The sequence below is a fragment of the Oncorhynchus clarkii genome, chromosome 1, assembly GCF_045791955.1.
Source record: "Oncorhynchus clarkii lewisi isolate Uvic-CL-2024 chromosome 1, UVic_Ocla_1.0, whole genome shotgun sequence".
Lineage (NCBI taxonomy): Eukaryota > Metazoa > Chordata > Actinopteri > Salmoniformes > Salmonidae > Oncorhynchus > Oncorhynchus clarkii.
The window spans coordinates 56,900,874-56,927,112 of record NC_092147.1 but is presented as its reverse complement, the minus strand read 5'-3'; the positions used below and the strand labels follow the sequence as shown (position 1 = coordinate 56,927,112).

At 40.4% G+C, this 26,239-nt stretch overlaps 1 protein-coding gene across 3 annotated transcripts in view; it reads left to right on the top strand.

Moving 5' to 3' along the window:
- The window catches only part of LOC139409522 (arginyl-tRNA--protein transferase 1), a 189,475-nt gene that overhangs the window by 14,807 nt on the left and 148,429 nt on the right, over positions 1-26,239 (top strand). For all 3 annotated transcript variants that reach the window (XM_071154815.1, XM_071154808.1, XM_071154797.1), the window contains exon 5: positions 4,255-4,452. In XM_071154815.1, coding sequence (XP_071010916.1) covers positions 4,255-4,452 — 198 coding nt within the window. The remainder of the gene's footprint in view (positions 1-4,254; positions 4,453-26,239) is intronic.

Below are 26,239 nucleotides of genomic sequence, written 5' to 3'. Positions count from 1 at the left end.
GTACTCCTCATTGCAGATCGTGGGCAGGGGTCAATGTGTGCAAAGTTAAACGTTTAGATCCTCCCATTGACGTCAGTATTCTTTCACTTGCGAGTAATACTTTTTTTCCCAAGGTTAATTTATGCATTTTGTCCACATTTTTGTAAGAAAAGTGGAGATAATGACTTTAGAAGATATGAAAATATGTGAAAAGTTGACTGGTCTTAATGGGTACCGAATGTACCCTTTTTCCAAATAAGCCCACCTCTTAAATAATAAATTGTATTTAATTTCCAAATGTTCAAAACTGACATTGAACTTTATATAAAATCTCCCTTAAAGTTAAAATAAGCTGATTATTACTATTCATCATGAAATTAGCGCTCATAATATGGGGGGGGGGGGGGGGGTGTCCAACCGTATCCACAGAGATCAATGTGGACTTAGGCTTTTGTTCTTGCCAACCAGTACACACCTGATTCAATTAACAAACTTATCATAGACTTCATTCAAGACGTGATTAGTTGAATCAGGTGTGCTATTGCTTGGTTAGAACGAAAATCTCGACCCACATCGGCCCTCTGTGTATAAGATGCCATGCACAAAAACCATAACACACAACTTTCAATGAAAAGCTGAATCACATTTGCCATACTGCTATTCTTGTTAATTAGTTTAACTTGTCTTCCTAAAGCTTTTATGAAGACTGTTTCAAATCTCCCCATCTACTGTTGTATTAAAAAAGTACAGGTGGTGGACAAAAAATGGAATCGCCTGGATTAAAGAAGGGCAAGAAGGGTTGGGTGATATATCGAATTAATTAATATGTATGTTTTTGCGCAATATTCCCCAATGTCTATATCGTAAGAATTGCAGTTTTGCTCTTTTTATTTTTTTGGAGGTTTTGTCAGTTTTATTCTCGTATTTTTGGTCTTGTCTCTTTCTCTCCTGTGCACCTCCCCACTTACACCAGATATCTGTATGTAATGAAAAGATGCATGTCTTTGCCCTAACGGTGGGAGTCGTTGTCCCAAAGGCAGGCGACAAGCTTAGGTCCAAAATAAGCCTGCATAAACGTATTGACCTTATTTTGGACATTTTTGCTTTCGCTTCTTCCTCTATTGTTTACGCACACCAAGTCCCTCCCCCTGCCTCATCACATCTTCCTCTGACAAGTGATTTCAACTCGCTATTTGAGGTTTAGCACGTGGGCTTGATGTTTCTATAGCCTAATATGCCTGCTATTGCTAAGAAGTTAGTAATTATTTGTGAATGTGCATGGTTTTAGTTACATTAAAAAAAAGGGGCATTTTCATAGACTTGAAAGCCAGGTCAGTGGCTATTGCAAAAATAATACAATTATTAGTGGGTCTTGTGGTTGTGGAAGGCATATATTTAGCCTAGGTATAACATCAAACTCAAATTTTATTGGTCACATACACTTTTGGCAGATGTTATTGTGGGTGTAGTGAAACTCTTGTGTTTCTAGCTCCTACAGTGCAGTAATGCCTAACAAGTGGTTGTTGTCCTTGATGATCTTTTTGGCCTTCCTGTGACATTGGGTGCTGTAGGTGTCCTGGAGGGCAGGTAGTTTGTCCCCCGTGATGCATTGAGCAGACCGCACCATCCTCTGGTGGGCAGAACACACCCACCGAGAATGAGAGCCCACAGTCCTTGGTAGCTGGTAGGTGGCACTGTGTTGTCCTCAAAGCAGGCAAAAAAGGTGTTTAGCTTATCCGGAAGCAAGACATCGGTGGCTGGTTTTCCCTTTGTAGTCCTTGATTGTCTGTAGACCCTGCCACAAGTCTTGTCTGAGCTGTAGAATTGCCGCGCCACAGTCTCTGTACTGATCTTTTGCCTGTTTGATTGCCTTGCGGAGGGAATAACTATGCTGTTTGTATTTGGCAATATTCCCAGTCACCTTGCCATGGTAAAATGCAGTGGTTCACGCTTTCAGTTTTGAGCAAATGCTGCCATCTATCCACGGTTTCTGCTTTTGGTAGGTTTTAATAGTCACAGTGGGTACAACATCTCCTATACACTTCCTGATGAACTCGGTCACCATATCCGCGTAGTCGGTGATATTATTTTGAGGCTGTCCGGAACATATCCCATTCCGCGTGATCAAAACATTCTTGAAGCATGGATTCCGATTGGTCAGACCAGTGTTGAGTAGTCACTAGCATGGGTACTTCATGTTTCAGTTTCTGCCTAAAGGGAGGCGCAAAATGGACTCGTGATCAGGTTTGCCGAAGTGAGGGTAGGGGTGGGCCTTGTAGGCATTTTGAAAAGTTGAGTAGCAGTGGTCCAATATTTTCTCGGAGTGAGTTCTACAGTCAATGTTCTGGTAGGACTTCGGGAGCCCCCGCCCTGAACTGAGAACCCAACTGGCTGTTCGGACTCAGATATCCCGAGAGAGCCGTGTTTCCGTTAAACAACGTTACAATCCCGGAATTCTCTCTGGAAGGAGATCATCCGCCAGAGCTCGTCACCCTTTATGTTTTGTTCAATAATATGCATAGTTATATCCACAAATCTCAGTTTACATTGGCACCATGTTTAGAAATGCCTCCAAAATATCCAGAGTAATTAGAGAGCCACGTCATATAACAGAAATACTCATCATAAACTTTGACGAAAGATACATGTTTTACATATAATTAAAGATACACTGGTTGTTAATGCAACCGCTGTGTCAGATAAAAAAAAAAAAAAAATAAACGTTACGAAAAAAGCATACCATGCAATAATCTGAGACGGCGCTCAGAAGAAAATATATTTTTCCGCCATGTTGGAGTCAACAGAAATTCGAAATTACATCATAAATATTCCTTTACATTTGATCTTTCATCAGAATGCAGTGCAAGGAATCCTAGTTCCGCAATAAATCGTTGTTTTGTTCCATAATGTCCATTACTAGTGTCCAATTAGCTTCTTTTGCTAGCACGTTTAGTTCACATGTCCAAAAGCTGGCGCTGGTCCAGGCGAACTCGGAAGAAAACTTCAAAACGTTATATTCCAGGTCGAATAAACTGGTCAAACTAGGTAGAGAATCAATCTTCAGGATGTTATTATCATATATATCCAATAACGTTCCAACCGGAGCATTCGTTTTTGTCTACAGAGTGATGGAACGCAAGGCGATATAATGACTACTGTGCGTAACCAGGAACTGGCATTCTGCCAGACCAATGACTCAAATAGCTGCCATCCGGTCCCACATCACACTAAGGGCTTCATTCCACGTTCTACTGACTGTTGACATCTAGTTGAAGGCGTAGGCAGTGCGAACAGATTCATATCTTATAGGCGATGAGTTGAAAATCAACCAGCCCCAGAATTTCCACTTCCTGTTTGGAAGTTTGCCTGCCCTATGACTTCTGTTATACTCACAGACATAATTCAAACAGTTTTAAAAACTTCAGAGTGTTTTCTATCCAATAATAATAATATGCATATATTAGCATCTGGGACAGAGTAGGAGGCAGTTCACTATGGGCACGCAAAGTGAAAATGCTGCCCCCTATCCCTAAAAGGTTGACATTTATGTAACAATATAACAGTAAAATAAGAAAATACATTTAAAAATGTTCCACAGCTGTCTAACTTTAATAATTAAACATCTGATTGGCTTAGAGTAAATACTTGTCTACATAACCAGATTAATTGTTTGAAATATTTAACCGCAGAAAATGTTTATTTGTTTTATTTGAATCTAAAGATGGAAGTGGGCTTAATGGGTATGGGGGCTTAAAAGGTATGCTTATCCTATTTAATCAAGATATGGCATTTTCATTTTTTTCCCTTCAAATGTTACATTCTTTACTTTGACATTAGAATATTTTTGTGTAGATCATTGTCAAAAAAAAGATAATCCATTTTAGTCCCACTTTGGAACACAACAAAATGTGGAAAAAGTCAAGGGATGTGAAGGTTTTCTGAAGGCACTGTATTTCAAATTGCACTTGTTTTTGTAATTGAAATCATAATGAAAGGTAATGACAGCAATGGTTTAGAAATGACAAAGATTCTCGCATTCTTTACTCTAACATTATTTAACTATTTACTATTTGAACAGTGAAATTATTTCAAATGCCCATTCCTACTCTGTATTAGCCTGGTTAAACCAGACTGAACACTCAGAACAAGTGAAAATGGTGAGTGTTCTGTCTGGTTCAGCCAGGCTAACTTTTTACATTCAGACCTCATTGTAGTACAGTATTAATACCTACTGATTGTGTATCAGTACTAACTGACTGGCTTTGTGCTGTTCAGGGGAGCCCATGGACTCGCTGTGTGAGGAGGGAGGACTGCACGGCCCTGTTAAAGTCTGTCACTCTGAGGTGGCGAGTCCTGTGGTCACAGCCATTCTGACTGAGGAGGGAGACACCACACCAGCCGAGTTTGAAACCGCTAGAAAAGACCCAGTGTCTATTCCAGACGGGAGAGGACCAGAAACAACCCCCAAACCGGGTAAGTCTAAAGGCAGGAAATCAAGAGGGCTAGACAGAAGCGCGTTAATTGTGTGACCCTTCAGTGGAGAATGGTCTTCTTTGATTGGTTAAATAAGCTGGAATCTCATGTCAGCTGGATCATTTGCTTGCTTACAATGTGCAAGAATATTGTGTATGTTAGGCTACATCTTCACCCCTCCAGGATCTAGCTCTCATCTAGGTTGCGTAGGTGTAAGGATGCACAACCTCTGCTCCCTGTTCTTTTCATGAAAGATGATTTATCTAGAAATAATGAATAAATGAAGTTCACCATATGGGCAGCAGGTGGGAGCAGTCACCTATGAATATAGTCGTTCTCTGTCCTGATTCTTATGAATGGAGCCAACGATTCTGCTGTAAGCCAATTTATCACAAGCTCTCCCTTCAGTTCCCCACAGTTCAATTGCAGGATATCCTGAGACACACCACAGTGATAAATGGTAATGAATAAACAACATTGAGTGAATTAATACATATAAATACTGATCAGGTGAGGGAAGCGCTACGTATAACTGCTCATAATTCAGCTTCTGATGGTCCTTTCTCTCTGGGTATGTCCAAAATGTCTACCCCCTACATATCAAAATGTATTAAATATATTTCTCACCCATCTATACACAATACCCCATAATGACAGTGAACCGGGTGAGTCCATGTGACTTGTTAAGCATTACTTCTGAACTTATTTAGGCTTGCCATAAAGGGTTTGAAGGCTTTAATTTGTAAAATGTTCTAAAAGCATAAATCCACTTTCACATTATGGGGTATTGTGTGTGTGTGTGTGTGTGTGTAGGCCAGTGACAAAACATACATTATTATTATTTTTAAATTCAATACTGTACACATACCTTTAATGGTACTCTGTGGATATAGCCAATTTGTTACTTGTTGTGTATTTATTCCTTGTACTATTATTTTCATATTTTCTTCCGCTCTGCATTGTTGGGAAGGGCCCATTAAGTAAATATGGCGTTGTTAGTTTACACCTGTTGTTTATGAAGCATGTGACAAATAACATTTGATTTAAAATGACATCCTATTCCCTATGTAGTGCACTACTTTTGACCAGGGGCCATAGCTCTGGTCAAAAGAAGTGCACTTTATAGGGAATAGGGTGCCATTTGGGACAAATTGTTCATATAAGCCCTTGGCTACACCGTGAACCAGGAAAGCCTGGTAGGGTACTATAAACCTAAACACAGATATACACACAGACAGGGCAGATCTGTTTACCACACCTCTATGTAATGGATACAGTAGAGATGAAGACTTATGTCATGTTCCCCTCTACCTCTCAGAAAAAGCCCCCACTGAAAGACATGTTGGGGCTGCTTGTGAAATGGCTCCCTTAGTGCACTACTTTTGACCAAGGCCCATAGAGCACTACTTTCTACTTTCCCTATTGTCATGATGTTGGCCTGGAGGTAGGTTTATGACAGTCATAAATACCTCTTCCCCCCCGGCCCCCCCCCCCCCCCCCCCCTTTTTTCCTCTCTACCCTACTGATGTTACATTTGCAAACACCTTGGTTAACATAGATTCTGGGAACTTCAGAAGATGGGGGGGAAATGAACTATATTCTGGTAATCCGACCAATTGAACATATGCGGTGGTACTTCATGAATATGATGTCAGTTCGGTTGTCATCTGAGACATTCTCATCAATGATAAGATGACAAACTCTACAGTGGAAAGTCTACACATCAGAGTTATCAGATTCACATGGAATTGTTGTTCAATTTAAATGTTTGAATATGAAAATATTTGTGATGGGATGAAATGTGATTTTATCTTCTAAAATGTGAGATTTGGGTTTTCATAAGGTTAGGGCCCTGCTCAATCAGTGGCCCGCCCCTGTGAAGGGACATGGGCTATAAAACTTTTCAAACACGCCCTCCTCTCCCTTCCTATATAAAGCCTTGACGACAATATAACTTCCTGTTCCGAGGATGTGAGGATGCTGGTCCGATGTCAGAATGGTTCAGATAATAACTACAGAACGAAGCCAACATCAGCATGAGCTTGGGTTGCGAATGGTATGAACTTTGAACTCTTATTCACTACAGAAGTGATACCTCCTAGTGGTTGAGTTAGCAACAGCCGCTGCAAACGCAGGTTAGGAAGGAACAGACAGAGTTCCACACAACGAAGTTACTACAACGTATCCTATTGACCACCAGAGACATTCTTTTAAGGACTCGGTTGGGCAACACGGCCTTCCATCTACCACCAACCTACCGAAGCGCAGCTCAGAGTAAATATTTATTGCATTTTCCTTTTCCAAATGGGCGGTAATTTAGAATACATAAGATACTGTATTTAAGATAGCACAGCTTCGCCCTTTGTTCCTCAGTCTTCCCGCTCTTTCACTCAAAACCAGCCCCTTTTCTTTTGTGTAACAAGCTGTCATATCTGTTCCGCCCGCTAGGGACGTTTCCCTTTATGACGTAATTTGTAATCAAGTTATGATGAATTATGTGTAATTCTGTGTGATTAGTTAGGTTTTTAGTAAATAAATAATTAAACCCGATTTTGTATTGCTGATTCATCTTGTTAGCCAGGGTTCGTGAAGATAACCAAGAAATTACAACTTTCAGATGAGACTGAAATAAGGTGACGATTAATATTGACTGCTATTGATGTAAAATATTACTAGGTCTTTAACCTCTTGGATCTCTAGGGGCGCTATTTCATTTTTGGATAAAAAACGTTCCCGTTTTAAGCGCGATATTTTGTCACGAAAAGATGCTCGACTATGCATATTCATATTCAGTTTTTGAAAGAAAACACTCTGAAGTTTCAGAATCTGCAAAGATATTGTCTGTAAGTGCCCCAGAACTCATTCTACAGGCGAAACCAAGATGATGCGTCAACCAGGAAATTAGCAGAATTTCTGAAGCTCTGTTTTCCATTGTCTCCTTATATGGCTGTGATTGCGCAAGGAATGAGCCTACACTTTCTGTCGTTCCCCCAAGGTCTTAGCAGCATTGTGACGTATTTGTAGGCATATCATTGGAAGATTGACCATAAGAGACTACATTTTCCAAGTGTCCGCCTGGTGTCCTGCGTGGAATTCGGTGCGCAATTGCCAGCTGCTTGTACTTTCCCATTTGATTGAGGGGAGAAACCATGCGTCCAAGAACGAAATATCAATGAAGAGATATGTGAAAAACACCTTGAGGATTGATTCTAAACAACGTTTGCCATGTTTTCAGTCGATATTATGGAGTTAATTTGGAAAAAAGTTCGCGTTTTGAGGACTGAATTTTCGTTTTTTTTTGGTAGCCAAAGGTGATGTATAAAACGGAGCTATTTCTAATACACAAAGAATCTTTTTGGAAAAACTGAGCATCTGCTATCTAACTGAGAGTATCCTCATTGAAAACATCAGAAGTTCTTCAAAGGTAAATTATTTTATTTGAAGGCTTTTATGTTTTTGTTGAAATGTTGCGTGCTGGATGCTAACGCTAATGCTAACGCTAAATGCTACGCTAGCTAGCTACTTTTACACAAATTATTGTTTTCCTATGGTTGAGAAGCATATTTTGAAAATCTGAGATGACAGTGTTGTTTACAAAAGGCTAAGCTTGAGAGATGGCATATTTATTTCATTTCATTTGCAATTTTCATGAATAGTTAACGTTGCGTTATGGTAATGAGCTTGAGTCTGTATTCCTGATACCGGATCCGGGATGGGGAGATCCAAGAGGTTAAGAGTTTATTCGGAAGATAACAGCTCCATAAATATTATTTTGTGGTGCCCCGACTCTAGTTAATTACATTTACATAATTAGCTCAATCAGGTGATATTAATTACGGCGAAATTATTTTATAGAATAGCATGTCATATCACTTAATCCGGCATAGCCAAAGACACAACACTAGAAAGGGAATAGGGTGCAATTTGGGGTGCACCCCAATGTCTTCTCCACCTCGTCCCGCTGGCCCACCTCTCTGAAATGTTTCGAGTTAGGCTAGATGGAGAGAGGTGCAGAAGTGTGTGGGAGGGATGGTAAAAGCTGTAATTATTTCTAACATGACTCCCTAAAGTTAGGGGTTGCCACTGTAGGCCTACCTAACTTTTTGTGTGTTAGTGAGCCAGTTCATTCCTGTCTTGATAAAATGTGAAATGGTTAAATGCTACATTTAGTTTATATATACAGTGCATTCAGAAAGTATTAAGAACCCTTTTTCCACATTTTGTTATGATACATTATTCTAAAATGTATTTTGTTCCCCTCATCAATCTACACACAATACCCCATAATGACAAAAAACTGGTTTTTAGAAATGTTAGCAAATTTATTTAAAGAATAGACTGAAATATTACATTTACATAAGTATTCAGTGCCTTTACTGAGTATGTTATCGAAGCACCTTTGGCAGTGATTAGTCTTCTTGGGTATGACACTACAAGCTTGGTACACCTGTATTTGGGGAGTTTCTCCCATTCTAATCTGCAGATCCTCTCACTGTAGGGATGGTGCCAGTTTCCTCCAGATGTGATGCTTGAAAATCAGGCCAAAGAGTTCAATCTTGGCTTCATCAGACAAGAGAATCTTGTTTCTCATATGGTCAGTCTTCAGGTGCCTTTTGACAAACTCCAAGTGGGCTGTCATGTGCCTTTGGCCAGACAGAACCCACTCCTCAGTAAATCTACCATAAAGGCCTGATTGGAGGAGTGCTGCAGAGATGGTTGTCCTTCTGGAAGGTTCTCCCATCTCCACAGAGGAACTCTGGAGCTCTGTCAGATTGACCACCCTTCTTCCCCGATTGTTCAGTTTGGCCAGGCGGCCAGCTCTTGGAAGAGTCTTGGTGGTTACAAACTTCCATTTAAGAATGATGGGGGCCACTGTGTTCTTGGACCTTCAAGGCTGCAGAAATGTGTTGGTACCCTTCCCCAGATCTGTGCCTCTACACAATCCTTATATAGACAGGTGTGTGCCTTTCCAAATCATGTCCAATCAATACATTTTACCACAGGTGGACTCCAATCAAGTTGTTGAAACATCTCAAGCATGATCCATGGAAACAGGTTGCACCTGAGCTCAATTTCGAGTCTCATAGCAAAGGGCCTGAATACTTATGTAAATGTTAATAAATATATATATATATTCCAACATTTCTATACCTGTTTTTGCTTTGTCGTTATGGGGTATTATGTGCAGATTGAGATTTGTATCTATTTAACCCATTTTAGAGTAAGGCTGTAAGGTAACACAACGTGGAAAAAGTCAAGGCGTCTGAATGCACTGTGTGTGTGCGGGAGGTGGACATGACTTCAAACATTTTTTAAAACATTTTTTTAATATATTTCTTAATCTGATTCCCATTAGCTTTTGCGGAAGCAGCATCTACTCTTTCTGGGGTCCACAAAAAGGTAACAACATGCTGATAGACATGGAAAGTCACACACATTTTTTAAAAATGCAATAATACAAGTGTTTGTTTTTGTTTTTTGTAGTGCGTTTGTGTCCCCTTACAGTCCCTGCCGGTCCATTAGTTGTTAAATCCGTTTTGTAAAGGTAATTTTGCTGATTGCTTGAGTAATTGGAGATGGGAGTAACTTGCACTCATGGCTCTGTATAGAACTGTGCGTTGCCATGAATTTGTTTTGGACTTGGATTTGCAAGATGGTGCCAACAGAGGGTCGCCTCGCTTCTAGTCCTTGAGAAACTATGCAGTATTTTGTTATTTTATGTATTTATTTAATTGTTAGCTCAGAGAACCTTTAAGTGTTATCACATACAGCCGGGAAGAACTATTGGATATCAGAGCGACGTCAACTTACCAACATTATGGCCAGGAATACGACTTTCCTGAAGCGGATCCTTTGTTCGCACCACCACCCAGGGCATTTGATCTAATTTCAGAGGCCGACCCAAAACAACGTTGCCGCAGAAGAGGTAGATGGGGCGGCCTTATGGTCAGGCTTCGAAGGCATGCCCACCGCTTCCGAGTATATTACTCGCCAATGTCCAGTCTCTAGACAACAAGGTAGAGGAAATTGGGGCAAGGGTTTCTTTCCAGAGCGCCATCAGAGATTGTAACACAGTCTGTTTCACGAAAACATGGCTCTCTTGGGATATGTGGTCGATATAGCCACCTGGATTCTTTAAGCGTTGCGCCGACAGAGAGGGCGGGGGTGTATGCTTCATGATTAATGACTCATGGTGTAAACTTAACAACATACAGGATCTCAACTCCTTTTGTTCACCTGACCTAGAATTCCTCAATCAAATGCAGACTATATTATCTCCCAAGACTATTCTTGTTGGTTATTGTCACCGCTGTGTATATTTCCCCCCCCCCCCCCCTCAAGCCGATACCACATTGGCCCTCAAGGAACTTCACTGGACTTTATGCAAACTAGAAACCCATATCCTGAGGCTGCATGTATTGTAGCTGGGGATTTTAACAAAGGAAATGTTATTTCACCTTTATTTAACCAGGTAGGCTAGTTGAGAACAAGTTCTCATTTACAACTGCGACCTGGCCAAGATAAAGCATAGCAGTGTGAACAGACAACAGAGTTACACATGGAGTAAACAATTAACAAGTCAATAACACAGTAGAAAAAAGAAAAAAAGAGTCTATATACGTTGTGTGCAAAAGGCATGAGGAGGTAGGTTAATAATTACAATTTTGCAGATTAACACTGGAGTGATACATGATCAGATGGGCATTTATACTGGTGTGCAAAAGAGCAGAAAAGTAAATAAATAAAAACAGTATGGGGATGAGGTAGGTAAATTGGGTGGGCTATTTACCGATAGACTATGTACAGCTGCAGCGATCGGTTAGCTTATTCAATATATTGATTGTAGCAGTTGTGCAGGTAATACACTCAATCACTGCTACTCTAACTTCCGTGATGCATACTAGGCCCTGCCCCTCTCCTCCTGTCCTATAGGCAAAAACTCAAACAGGATGTACCCGTGATAAGAACTATTCAACGCTGGTCTGACCAATCTGAATCCACACTTCAAGGTTTTTTTCTGATCATGCTGAGAAATGTTATGGGTAGCCTCAGAGAATAATATTGATTTATACGCAGATTCTTTGAGTGAGTTTATAAGGAAGTGCATTGGAGATGTTGTACCCACTGTGACTATTAAAACCTACCCTAATCAGAAACTGTGGATAGATGGTGGCATTATCGCCAAACTGAAAGCGCAAACCACCACATTTAACCATGGAAAGATGACTGGGAATATGGCTGAACACAAACAGTGTAGTTATTCCCTCCAAGGCAAGCGAAATGTCTGTATAGGGACAAAGTGGAGTCGCAATTCAACGGCTCAGACCCAAGACATGTGGCAGGGTCTACATGCAATCACGGACTACAAAAAAAAAATATGCCACATCACGGACACAGTCTTTTTCCAGACAAACTAAACACTGTTGCACACTTTGAGGATAATACAGTGTCACTGACGCAGCCTGCTACCAAGGACTGCAGGCTCTCTTTCTCTGTGGCCGTCGTGAGTAAGACATTTAAACGTGTTAACCCTGACAAGGCTGCCTTACGGCATCCCAAGCAGTGTCCTCAGAGCATGCGCAGACCAGCTGGCTGGTGTGTTTACGGACATATTCAATCTCTCCCTATCCCAGTGCCCACATGCTTCAAGATGGCTACCATTGTACCTGTACCCAAGAAGGCCAAGGTAACTGAACTAAATTACTATTGCCCAAAGCACTCACGCTGTCATGAAGTGAAGTGCTTTGAGAGACTAGTCAAAGATCCATACACCTCCACCCTAGACCCACTTCATTTTGCATACTACCCCAATAGGTCCACAGACGATGCAATCTCCTGCACACTGCCCTATCCCATCTGGACAAGAGGAATACCTATGTGAGAATGCTGTTCGTTGACAGCTCAGCATTCAACACCGTAGTACCATCCAAGCTCATTAAACTTGAGGGTCTCAACCACATCCTGTGCAATTGGGTCCTGGACTTCCCGATGGGCCGCTCCCAGGTGGTGAAGGTAGGAAACATCACCCCTTCGCTGATCCTCAACACTGGGGCCTTACAAGGGTGCATGCTCAGCCCCCTCCTGTTCTCCCTGTTTACCCATGACTGTGTGGCCATGCACACTTCCAACTCAATCAAGTTTGCAGACGACACAATGACGAGACGGCCTACAGGGAGGAGGTGAGGGCCCTTGCGTGTGGTGTCAGGAAAACAACTTTCCTCAGTGTCCACATCACGGACAAACTGAATGATCCATCCACACAGACAGTGTGATGAAGAAGGCGCAATAGCGCCTCTTCAACCTCAGCAGGCTGAAGAAATTTGGCTTGTCACCTAAAGCACTCTCAAATTTTTACAGGTGCAAAATTGAGTGCATTGTGTCAGGCTGTATCACTGCCTGGTACGGCAACTGTACTACCCACAACGGCAGGGCTCTCCAGAGAGTGGTGTGGTCTGCACAACACATCACCGGGGGAAAACTACCTGCCCTCCAGGACACCTACAACACCCAATGTCACAGGAAGGCCTAAAAGATTATCAAGGACAAGAGCCACTGCCTGTTCACCTCGCTACCATCCAGAAGGCGAGGTCAGTGCATCGAAGCTGGGACCGAGAGACTGAAAAACCACTATCAACCCCATCACACTGTTCAATAGCCATCACTAGCCGGCTTCCACCTGGTTACGCAACCCTGCACCTTAGAGGATTCTGCCCTGTATACATAGACATGGAATCACTGGCCACTTTTAAATAATGGAACACTAGTCACTTTAATGTTTACGTACTGCTTTACTCATCTCATATGTATTCTATTTTACTGTGTTTTAGTCAATGCCACTCCGACATTGCTCGATCAAATATTTCTTAATTGCTTTCTTTTACTTTTAGATTTGTGTGTACTGTTGTGAATTGTTTTTAGATACTACTGCACTGTTGGAGCTAGGATAACAAGCATTTCGTTACACATGCACTAACATCTGCTAAATGTGTATATGACCAATACAATTATATTTGAGACTAACTATCTCCTTATTCAGTGAGCTCACTGGCTTTGGGTGCTGACATGGAGAGTGTGTAACATGCCCTGAGGGACACTGTACATATCTGATGTTAGAGAAGCTTCCATTGAGAACACTGGGTTGTATTGGATAAATAACTCCAACCATGGGATGGCAGGTGACGTAAAGACATAGCAAGTAATTTTTTTTCAATAGCAATTTATGATCAGGTTGTGACGGTAAGGACAGGTTGTTAAACCCCCAGTGCTCTCTCTGCTGCCTACGCCCCTGCCATAAATATACATGCCAGCACCGCTGCAAGGCTAGAGGCTAGCACAGAGGGATGACGCAGCAACAAAACAACCTCTTCTACTGGGAAACATTAAATCGTATGTGGGTGGTACGAGAGAAAATCAGTCTGTTTTCCTGTGCTTGTATTACTAGGCTACTTAATGAAAAGTGTTTGTGTGGCTGAGGGGGCAGGGAGAGTGCTATAGATTTGATGAAGTGTTAACTGCTGGAGTGGGAGACTCGGTCTTCCACAGGAATAGATCTGTCATTTTCTTTACCAAGGCTGCATGCTCTGTCCTCAAGTACCTCTTTGTGTGTGTGACTGAGAAATGCCTATCTGTGTGAGTGTGTGTGTATCTGCTAAAGAGAAGGGGTAAATTGTCTAGCGACGTGTCATGTGACAGAGGGAAAGTATGGTTGAAGTCGGAAGTTTACATACACCTTAGCCAACTACATTTAAACTCAGTTTTTCACAATTCCTGACATTTAATCCTAGTAAAAATTCCCTGTCAGTCAGGATCACTATTTTATTTTAAGACCGTGAAATGTCAGAATAATAGTAGAGAATTATTTATTTCAGCTTTTATTTCTTTCATCACATTCCCAGTGAGTAGGAAGTTTACATACACTCAATTTGTATCTGGTAGCATTGCCTTTAAATTGTTTAACTTAGGTCAAACATTTCGGGGAACCTTCCACAAGCTTCCCACAATAAGTTGGGTGAATTTTGACCCATTCCTCCTGACAGTTGGCCTCCTTGCTCGCACACACTTTTTCAGTTCTGCCACAAATTTTCTCCGGGAGTGAGGTCAGGGCTTTGTGATGGCCACTCCAATACCTTGACTTTGTTGTCCTTAAGCCATTTTGCCACAACTTTGGAAGTATGCTTGGGATCATTGTCCATTTGGAAGACCCATTTGCGACCCAACTAACTTCTTTGGGGTAGGGGGCAGTATTGGGAATTTTGGATGAAAAGTGTGCCCAAACTAAGCTGCCTGCTACTCAGCCATGAAAGCTAGAATATGCATATCATTAATAGAAAACACTCTGAAGTCTCTAAAACAGTTTGAATGATGTCTGTGAGTATAACAGAACTCATATGGCAGGCAAAAACCTGAAGAAATCCAACCAGGAAGTGGGAAATCTGAGGTTTGTAGTTTCTCAACTCAGCCCCAAACCAATATCCCACTGTGTATTTGATATGTTGCACTTCCCACAGCTTCCACTAGATGTCAACAGTGTTTAGAAACTGGTTTGAGGGTTCTACTATAAAGAAGGGGCGGCAGGGGAGCCTAGTGGTTAGAGCATTGGTACAAATCTGCCCCTGAACAGGCAGTTAACCCACTGTTCCTAGGCCGTCATTGAAAAGAAGAATTTGTTGTTAACTGACTTGCCTAGTTAAATAAAGATAAAATAAAATAAGAGCTCTGAGTGAGTGGTCTGGCAGAGTGCCACAGCCTCAGTCGCGCGCTCACGTGAAAGGTAGCTACGTTCCACTTCATTTTTGAAGACAAAGGAATTGTCCGGTTGGAGTATTATTGAAGATTTATGTTAGGATGGTTTTTAAAGATTGATTCTAAACATCGTTTGACATGTTGCTACGAACTGTAACAAACTTTTTAAAACTCGTCATGAATGTGGATTACTGGACTGAACGCGCAAACAAAATGAGCTATTTTGACATGAATTATGGACATTATCGAACAAAACAAACATTTATTGTGGAACTGGGATTACTCAGAGTGCATTCTGATGAAGATCATCTAAGGTAAGTGAATATTTATAATGCTATTCTGACATCTGACTCCAACATGGCAGATATCTGTTTTGCTTGATTTGGGCTCTGAGCGCAGTACTTTATTTTTGCTTGATTATTGCTTTTTCGGTAAAGTTCTTTTGAAGTCTGACACAGCGGTTGCATCTATAATTCCGTGCATATTACTTGTATTTTCATCAACATTTTATGAGCATGTCTGTAAATTGATGTGGCTCTCTGCAAAATCACTGGATGTTTTGGAACTACTGAACGTAACGTGCCAATGTAAACTCTGATTTTTGGATATAAGTATGAACTTTACCGAACAAAACATACATGTATTATGTAACATGAAGTCCTATGAGTGTCATCTGATGAAGATCATCAAAGGTTAGTGATTTAATTTGATCTATATTTCTGCTTTTTGTGACTCCTTTCTTTGGTTGGAAAATGGCTAAATGCTTTCTGTGACTAGTTGCTGACCGTACATAATGATATGTTTTGCTTTCGCTGAAAAGCGTTTTTGAAATTGGACACTATGGTTGGATTAACTTCTTGACGCTACCCATCCCTTAAGCGGGATAATTGGCATCAGCAACCGCTGAATAGCATAGCGCCACAGTCAAATAATATTACAAAAAATATTCATATTCATGATATCACAAGTGCAATATTGTAAAACACAGTTTAGCCTTTTGTTTATCCACCTGTCGTCTCAGATTTTGAAATTATGCTTTACAGCGAAAGCAATCCAAGCGTTTTGTAAGTTTATCGATCGCATGACAAAACATTAAGTACACTTAGCATCAGGTAGCTTGGTCACGAAAATCAGAAAGGCAATCAAAAAAATAATGTACCTTTTGAACTTCGGATGTTTTCACTCACGAGACTCCCAGTTACACAACAAATGTTCCTTTTGTTCCATAAAGATTATTTTTATATCCAAAATACCTCAGTTTGTTTGACGCGTTATGTTCAGATATCCACAGGAAAGAGCGGTCACGACAGCGTAGACAATTCCAAATAGTTTCCATTATGTCCACAGAAACATGTCAAACGTTTTTTATAATATTATGTAATCGATATGTCAACCGCAAATGTCTTTCACAGTAGGAGAGGGAAAAGCAATACCTATTCAAACTCTGTTGCGCAAACAAAACTCATGTGACCACTTGACGCGATGTTATCGTTCTGGCTCATTTTTCAAAATAAAAGTCTGAAAGTGTCTGAAGACTGACACCTTGAGGAAGCGATAGGAAAAGGAATTTGGTTGATATCCCTTTAAATGGAGCAATGGGAGGCTATGGAACATGGAGTTTTCAAAATAAATCAAACCAGGAAGTGGCTTCTTTCTCAGGGTTTCGCCTGCAATATCAGTTCTGTTCTACTCCCAGACAATATTTTGACAGTTTTGGAAACTTTAGAGTTTTCTATCCTAATCTGTCGATTATATGCATATTCTAGCATCTGGTCCTGAGAAATAGGCCGTTTACGTTGGGAACGTTATTTTTCCAAACATAAAAATAGTACCCCCCAGCTTCAAGAGGTTAACAATAATTTTATCTTTAAAATGGTGTGAAATACCTCTGAGGAATTTTAATTATTGTATATCTGTTTTGAATTTGGCGCCCTGCATTTTCACTGGCTGTTGAGGTGGGACGCTAGCCTACCTAGAGGTTAACTTCCTGACTAAAGTCTTGATGTTGCTTCAGTATATGGACATAATTTTCCTCCCTCATGATGCCATCTTTTGTGAAGTGCACCAGTCCCTCCTGCAGCAAAGCACCCCCACAACATGATGCTGCCACCCCCGTGCTTCACGGTTAGGATGGTGTTCTTCGGCTTGCAAGCCTCCCCCTTTATCCTCCAAACATAACGATGGTCATTATGGCCTAACAGTTCCATTTTTGTTTCATCAGACCAGAGTACATTTCTCTAAAAAGTAAGATCTTTGTCCCCATGTGCAGTTGCAAACCGTAGTCTGGCTTTTTATGGCGGTTTTGGAGCAGTGGCTTCTTCCTTGCAGAGCGGCCTTTCAGGTTATGACGAAATAGGACTCGTTTTACTGTTGATATAGCTACTTTTGTACCTGTTTCCTCCATCTTCACAGGGTCCTTTGCTGTTGTTCTCGGATTGATTTGCACTTTTCTCACCAAGTACGTTCATCTCTAGGAGACAGACCTTCCTAAGTGGTATAATGGCTGCGTGGTCCCATGGTGTTTACTTGCTTACTCTTGTTTGTACAGATGAGCATGGTACCTTCAGGCGTTTGGAAATTGCTCCCAAGGATAAACCAGACTTGTGGTCTACAATTTTTTTTCTGAGGTCTTAATTTTTTTGGGGGGGGTTTTGCCATGATGTCAAGCAAAGAGGCACTGAGTTTTTGAAGGTAGGCCTTGAAATACATCCACAGGTACTCCTCTAATTGACTCAAATTATGTCAATTAGCCTATCAGAAGCTTCTAAAGCCATGACATAATTTTCCAAGCTGTTTAAAGGCACAGTCAACTTAGTGTTTGTAAACTTCTGACCCACTGGAATTGTGTTACAGTGAATTATAAGTGACATAATCTGTAAACAATTGTTGGAAAAATGCACAAAGTAGATGTCCTAACCGACTAGCCAAAACTATAGTTTAACAAGAAATTTGTTGAGTGGTTGAAACACTGAGGTTGGCGTCATTAAAACTAGTTTGTGAACTTCGGACTTCAACTCTAGGTCCTTGAAATAGAAATGTAAGTGCTTAAGTCTTTGCGTTTGACTTGCCAATGTCTGTATGAACCCTGTATTGGCTTCTTGTTCGGCTCGCAAATGAAAGATATAAAATCACTAGATATTGAAATTATGCACGCGTCATTTGCTTTCCTGTCAGATCTTGTCCCAGGCCGGTATTTTTTTTCATTTGGACCAGTAGCTTTCAGTTGGCTCTGGCCCGGTGTGCCACTGGCAAATTTACCTGCATGTCATGCCCTGCGGTGCACTTAGGGCCTATATGTCTACCTCGTTGTGTAGCCGTTAGCGACGCTAATGATGGCCTTTTTAGTTTTCGGGTAGATGGAAAGGCAATTGAAAAGTAGCTTCAAAGTTGCCTTTGCCTACCTGGTAGAATCATGCGTATTTGCAGCAATCCAGTGGCCATTTGTTTTCAAAACAATCACAAGTTCGGGACAGATACACCGCTAGCCAAACACAACTGTTTGGCTGGTGAGCACCTGAATAAAGGGTAACCTGAAGGGGAAAAAAAATGGGGGAAATCAGTCCTCCAAGTAGTTTTTTTCAGATTCTCCCCTCTAGAGGATTTTGCCGAAAAGAAAACCATGGTCATTTGAAATCTGTAACAAATAGATGTACTTTTTGAAGTCTCTTTTCTTTGCTGTTACAGTAAATCTATCCAAATCAATGTAAGAGCACAAGGGCATGCACATTTTAAAAGATGCCTAGTCATTATTAGCCTGATTCTGTAGGGAATGCAAGCACATTATGGGACACAGGCCAAGGCCTGGATTCACAAAACCTTGTTAACACTAGAACTGCTGGGCCTCAATGGACTATCTAAAAAATAATAATTTAGCTGGTTTTATGAAGGCATTGGTAAACATTAGAATACGATTTGTATTTTATTTCAAATTACACAATAGCATTTTCATTAGTTTCTTTTGGTTAACAAAATCAATGCAATAAAACAATGCCAAAATTCAGGTGTTCGATTTTTAAAAAAAGAAAAAAAAAGAAAAAAAATGTAATGGAGTGCCCCTGTTACAACTATGAAACAAAGCATATGTGTTAAACATGGTAACAGCTTATTTTTATAACCCTAATATTGAAAAAAATACACCAACCACTATGACACACACAGTCAACAGACGAGAGGTCAAATTATAAAAAGAAAAGTATCATAAACATAAGCGCCAAGTGGCCTTGATAAATAGTGAAACTGCACAAAAGCAATAAGGGTATTATAATGAATATAAGTGTTGATATGACAGCAGTCAGTCAATTATTGTCAGCTCGTGCTTGTGTTCATCATCATGCAGTTGGATTTCCTTTAGCTGTTATCCCTTGTCCTAACAGTTGACAAAATGTTCAGAACTTTCACTTGCTTTACGCACTACATACCTTTTTTGTTTGTTGTGCTTAATAGTATCAGGTTTTCTTTGTCCCTGTGTCTTGTCATTCTTCAACACCGCTGCTGTGCAGGTGCCTTATTTTGGACAGAGGGAGGGAGCTCCCGTCTCACTTTGTTCATGATGCCGGTCAGACTTGTTTTCTTTGCAAGCAACTTGTTCGCCAATGACAGTGACGTGAAGAAATTGTCCATGGTGACATTGCTCCCCTTGCCAACATAAGGTTCCACAAGCCTCATCACGTCATTCTCAGACACTCGCACCTACTGCCTGATGTGGATATTTTCCCAGATATTGAGAGCCTTTCAACATGTAAAAATATGCACGCTCTCGCTGTGAAGTCTACTCCAAGTAGGATGGAGTACTCCAAGTAGAACAGAGTAGACTGATAAGACTGCTTTGATTCGGGGAACTCCTATAGGGTATATAGGCCATTTTAAGATTAGGCCTATAATTTAGATGGATAAATACAATGGAATGTTATTTATTTTAAAATGTACCTTTTTTATTTAACTAGGCAAGTCGGTAAAGAACAAATTCTTATTTTCAATGACGGCCTAGGAACAGTGGGTTAAACTGCCTGTTCAGAGGCAGAACGACAGATTTGTACCATGTCAGCTCGGGGATTTGAACTTGCAACCTTCCGGTTACTAGTCCAACGCTCTAACCACTAGGCTACCCTGACTCGCCCTGTTCTTCAGTCACAATTGGTGATAACATAATTATGCATTCTTCGCTCCCCCGCACTCAACTCTCCCATTCTCCCATCATACTTTACTTATTTATTTAATCTGTAACATGTGAAATTAGTTCGCTATGGTTTAAGTTAAGTTTCGAGGCAATTGTCGGGGTGATTATCAACTGAGCACTGCACTCTCAGCTGTAGGAAGAGGGAGCAGTGTAGGCCTTACTGTTGGGATGAGAGGCAACGGGAAAACCGTTCAAGATGACGACATGCCCTCTTAAAACTGGTTATTACTCCAGTTCTGTGTCTGATATTAAGATTCTAACAACGGCAGTGTGTTACAAAGCTTTACTGGTTCTCGTTGAAAAAAATCTATATATTTTTGTACCTTATTTAATACTAGAACCGTCAAAGGCCAACGGCCACTGATGCTTCATTTTTGTAATTATAATTTTTGAAATAAGCCAAAAGAAAAAAACAATGTCCTACTCCTTCCTTGACTTTTCCTAAATGGTTGTATTTTACATCAGAATTTTTGAATCACAAACAGGAATAGGTGTGAAAATACTTTTCTAATTTAACCCACCAAGACAATATGCTGTAGGACGTTGGTACCTATTGCTAACTTAACCCACCAAGACGATAGGATAGGATGTTGGTACCCAGCCGGGCGCTAATGCCTCCCTCTCTCTCCTCACCGAATGAATGACAAATAGATGAATGGGCAATAATCATTCACCTTCACAATTTCATTTATAGATGGGCTTTTATGGGATTTTTATTTACTGTAATTCTATTACTAATCAAATTTATTTAAGGGAAATGAAAACATGCTAAATGTTGCAGTAGGCCTTGAATGCAAACCATATCCTTGACTATCCAACTTGATGAGCAGGGAGAAAAAATGATGCCTGCACAGCCTGCCCATCGAAACTATATCTCAACTAATTTCACACATAATAAGAGTTAAGCCTATAGACAAGATTTAAATTGAAAATCATCTGACGGAAAATATTGTCAGTTGTAAAATTGTATATGGAGATGGACTCATCTTGTAATTTATAGATGCAGGGAAAGGATAATCACTTTATCAAACCCTCTTTCAGTCACATGCAGGTAAAACATTTTGAGTTTGATATACAATGCATTCGGAAAGTATTCAGACCTCGTGATTTCTTTTTTTTTTAACGCTACAGGCTTTTTCTAAAATTTGCACACAATACCCCATAATGACAAAGCAAAAAACTATTTTTATTTTTAATGTTAGCAAATGTATTAATAAAATATACCTTCTTTACCTAAATATTCAGACCCTTTGCTATGAGACTTGAAATTGAGCACACAAAACACATCTGTCTATATTAGGTCCCACAGTTGACAGTGCGTGTCAGAGCAAAACCCAAGCCATGAAGTCTAAGGAATTGCTGCAGCATTGAAGTGGCCTCCATCCTTCTTTAATGGAAGCAGTTTGGAACAACCACAGACACTTCCTAGAGCTGTCCGCCCAGCTAAACTGTCGGGGGAGAAGGTCCTTGGTCAGGGAGGTGACCAAGAACCCGATAGTCACTCTGACAGAGCTCCAGAGTTTCTTTGTGGAGATGTGAAAACCTTCCAGAAGGACAACTATCTCTTCAGCACTCCACCCATCGGGCCTTTATGGTAGTGGCCAGACGGAAGCCACTCCTCAGACAGCCCACTTGGAGTTTGCCAAAGGCACCTAAAGGACTCTGACCATGAACAACAAGATTCTCTGGTCTGATGAAACTAAGATTGAACTCTTTGGCCTGAATACCAATCGTCACGTCTGCAGGAAACCAGGCACCATCCCTTCCAACAGGGCAACGACCCTAAGCACACAGCCAAGACAACTCAACATTGGCTTTGGGACAAGTCTCTAAATGTCCTTGAGTGGCCCAGCCAGAGCCCGGACTTGAACCCGATCAAACATCTCTGGAGAGACCTGAACATAGCTGTGCAGCTACCCATCCAACCTGACCATTCTTGAGAGGATCTGCAGAGAAAAATGGGAGAAACTCTCCAAATACAGGTGTGTCAAGCTTGTGGCGTCATACCCAAGAAGGCTGTAATCAGAGGTGCTTCAAAAAAAACCAAAGGTGCTTCAACAAAGTTGAGTAAAGGGTCTGAATACTTATGTAAATGTGTTTCATTTGAATAAGTTTGCTAAATAAAATAAAAATGTGTAGATTGAGATTTTATTTAACCCATTTTAGAATAAGGTTGTGCTGTAACAAAATGTGGAAAAAGTCAAGGGGCCTGAATACTTTCCAAATGCATTGTAGTATCAGAATGCACATATTTTGCCGTTTCTATTACCTTTCAAATAACAAATAACACTCATAATTCAAGAGGTGCAGCTCTATTTTAACTTTTTCCAAGAATATCTGTGCTGTCCATGCATTCGGCACATGACACCTCCCGCGGCAGCATTCATCTGGCTACTAAGCAAAAACTAACATATTACAATATGCTATTTCTTTATGTAATTCATGAGCTGGTCCTTTTGTTGAAGAATGCAGCAAAATAATTTCACCTGTGCACCTGGCTGATTTTATATTATCTTTTTCATTTCTACTTTGTCAAAAGCTGTAACTGGACTTTATTCATTACTATAACTCTATTACTAATCGATTCTACAAATAAATGTAATCAAATGAATTACACTGTTTTTATTGTAAGAGAAACAAAAATAGGTTATCGGCCTACGTTTTTTTTCCCTAGGAATTTGTAGGATTATACAAAACATATCCTTTACTCTAAACAAATAAGTCATTTAAAAATATATATTATTCATGCAATCCTTTTAAAATGGTTTATGCACTATCAAGCGATGGTGCTTATGTTTGCTGCACCTTGCTTGTTGATATGCAAATGCTTAAGACGATTCTTCAAAAATAAAGTTATTGGATGTTCTTAATTCCAACATGGCTCAACCCTTCAACCTCTTACTTCTACCCCCTCCTTTTTAGAAAATTTTGTTAAAAATCGCGCAACTTTTCAGCGTCCTGCTACTCATGCCAGGAATATAGTATATGCATATGATTAGTATGTGTGGATAGAAAACACTCTGAAGTTTATAAAACTGGTTAAATCACGGCTGTGACTATAACAGATCGTGTGTTTCATTGAAAAACGCAAGAAAAACTGCTCTCTGAAAGCTAAAAATAATTTCCATAAGTCACTTCCACCAGTTATTAAAAGAGAACAGAATTTAATGGCGATCTGCCTGAAATTCATACAAATTCCGCACGATGGCGCCATTGTCCTCATTTTCAATTGAATTAATTGTTGGAAAATCCTTCTATCTGACCTCCAGTTTCCCAGTCTTCACCCGGATGCAGTTGAGGAAGATATTAGAAGCCATTGTTTTTGCAAGTGAAGACCTATTGAAAAGACATCGCCCTGTAATCATTTTGATAGATTATAAACGTTTACTAATACCTAAAGTTGGATTACAAAAGGATTTCGAAGTGTTTTGTGAAAGTTTATCGTCGACTTTTTTAATTTAAAAAAATTACGCAGCGTTTAAAAAACGATGATTTTTTCTGAATGACACAGCTCCCATACAAAGCTATTTTGGGTATATATGGACCGATTTAAACGAAAAAAAGACCCAATAGTGATGTTTATGGGGCATATAGGAGTGCCAAGAAAGAAGCTCGTCAAAGGTAATGAATGTTTTATATTTTATTTCTGCGTTTTGGGTAGCGCCGGCTACCGCAAAATCTGTTGTTTACCTGTCGTGCTGGCATTTTGGGGGGTGCATGCTATCAGATAATAGCTTCTCATGCTTTCGCCGAAAAGCATTTTAAAAATCTGACTTGCTGGCTAGGTTCACAACGAGTGTAGCTTTAATTCAATACCCTGCTTGTGAATTTTGATCAAAGATTGAGTTGTAACGAGTACATTTAGCATTTAGCGTAGCGCATTTGCATTTCCAGGGGCATACTTGGGACGTCTGCGTCTCAAGTATGCTCAAGAAGTTAAACTCATGGAAGTGAGGAAAATAAGCTAATGAAACATGTTTAGTTGACTCACAAACTTTGTCTAAAAGTTTCAGTATTGATTGTTTTAAATCCAAGTATATTTGTTTTGTCAGTAAGAAATGTGCTAACATGATTGCCCTTACTAGCTAGCTCATTGCTTCGCAACAATCATGATCTTAAAAATATAGTTAAGTTCATAAAATCCTACATTAAGAAGAAATGTTTTAGGAATTGCACTTACAAATGATCTTAAAACGTATTTAAAAATATATTTAAAGCTTTTTTTGTGAATCTGGGTCCAGGTCATGATCAATTATATATTTATTTTTAATTAAATATTGCTGCGACCAAAATCATGTGAAAAAAATAAGTGTAGAACCCTGCTATGTGTTTGGATCAGTCACAGTCTTCAGTCTGAACAGAGGCCAGAACCCAATATGTGACTGCTCAATCTTGCCCTGACTGTGTTTAGTTTATACTTATTTGGAGGGAAACCATTTGACCGTGCTGTCACTCCTGCTCTCTGTTTATCTCCTGCTCGGAAACGTTTTCTTTAGTCACAGGATACGGAGAGAATTTGAGGATATACAAGGGAAGGAGGTAATGCTCTCTCCTCAGTCATCTGACTGAGACACATCATTTTCTGTTTGTCTCTGGGAGAATGTGAATTGGATCGGCTTCACAATGGTGCTACCTTACAGAGTTCTGTTGAAGCTACTGTAGACTTTCATTGCAAAAGTGTTTAAATCAATTATTCGGTGACGTGAATATACTTAGTGTAGTTTTATCTAAAAAGTACAACTTTAAATGTTTTACCATTATGAAATTCACAGTGGATGGTCCTTTTGTTCCTCCTCTGAGGAGCCTCCACTGCCTCGCATCCTCTCGCCACTGTCCCCGCCTCATTCTCAAAACCCATTAGAAGAGGTCAGAGGGGACGGACCTCTAGCTTTCTCATCCAATGGGATTTGAGGAGAGAGGTTATGCGGAGTATGCTATTCAGATCTTCCCTCCCTCCTTTTTCTTGCTTTCTCACGCTCTCGCCTTCGTTTCACTTTGTCCTATAACTTGGTGTCTATTGTCTAGAGTCTAGACACAGAATCACTCAACCTGCCCCATAGCATTAGCACCCAGACAACTGCAAAGTTAACCGTGACTGAGGGATTTATCTATGGTCTCTCGGGGTCCTGATTGAGTTCAGATAAGCTCACAACTCTTACCTCAATTAATGATTTACAGAAAAGTGTGTAGCCCTCAAGTCAAAGTACCGCCCATATAGATACTGAAGGGAGTGTACAGTTCATAGTATGTAGAGACATTAGTTAGTATGTGTAGGTCTATGCTGAAGGCTGAGGATCGTTCCACCCAGTTTTGACACAAGGTCATATTAGTTAGTGCACACTGTAGTAAAATGCTTTGCAACAGAAAATAAACTAATCTTCTGATTGGACATGTTTTTAGGTAGTCCTTGTTTCAGTTATTTTTCTTCCGTTTGATGACTAGTGAATATGACCCTGGTTCTGGTTCCTGACACTAGTACTTGCCCTCTCCTCCTGCGGGTCTCCAATATGACATTCGCCAATCAAGAGAGTGCTTTTGGTGGCGGCTTGCAGAAGGCCAGGTGGGGAGGGATGGGGTTACTGGAGCTGCATTGCGCAATATATGCGTGCGTCAAGTTGACAGAGTAGTCCGTCTGTCTCGGTCCTCTGTCATGTAGATGCAACAGACTCCTCTGTAAAGAATGGGGTTTGTGTGTGTCACTTTTCGTAGTAGGTCTGGAAGAAGATCCAGTTTCCTTACAGTACTCTCTTCTCCTATCCTGTTTAAGCTGTATCAGCCTGGTTTGAATGTTTGTCTCTAAGATACTGCTCTTGTGATTGTAGTGGGCTCCCTCTGATGTCAGCAACAGACACACACCTTTGCCTAAGG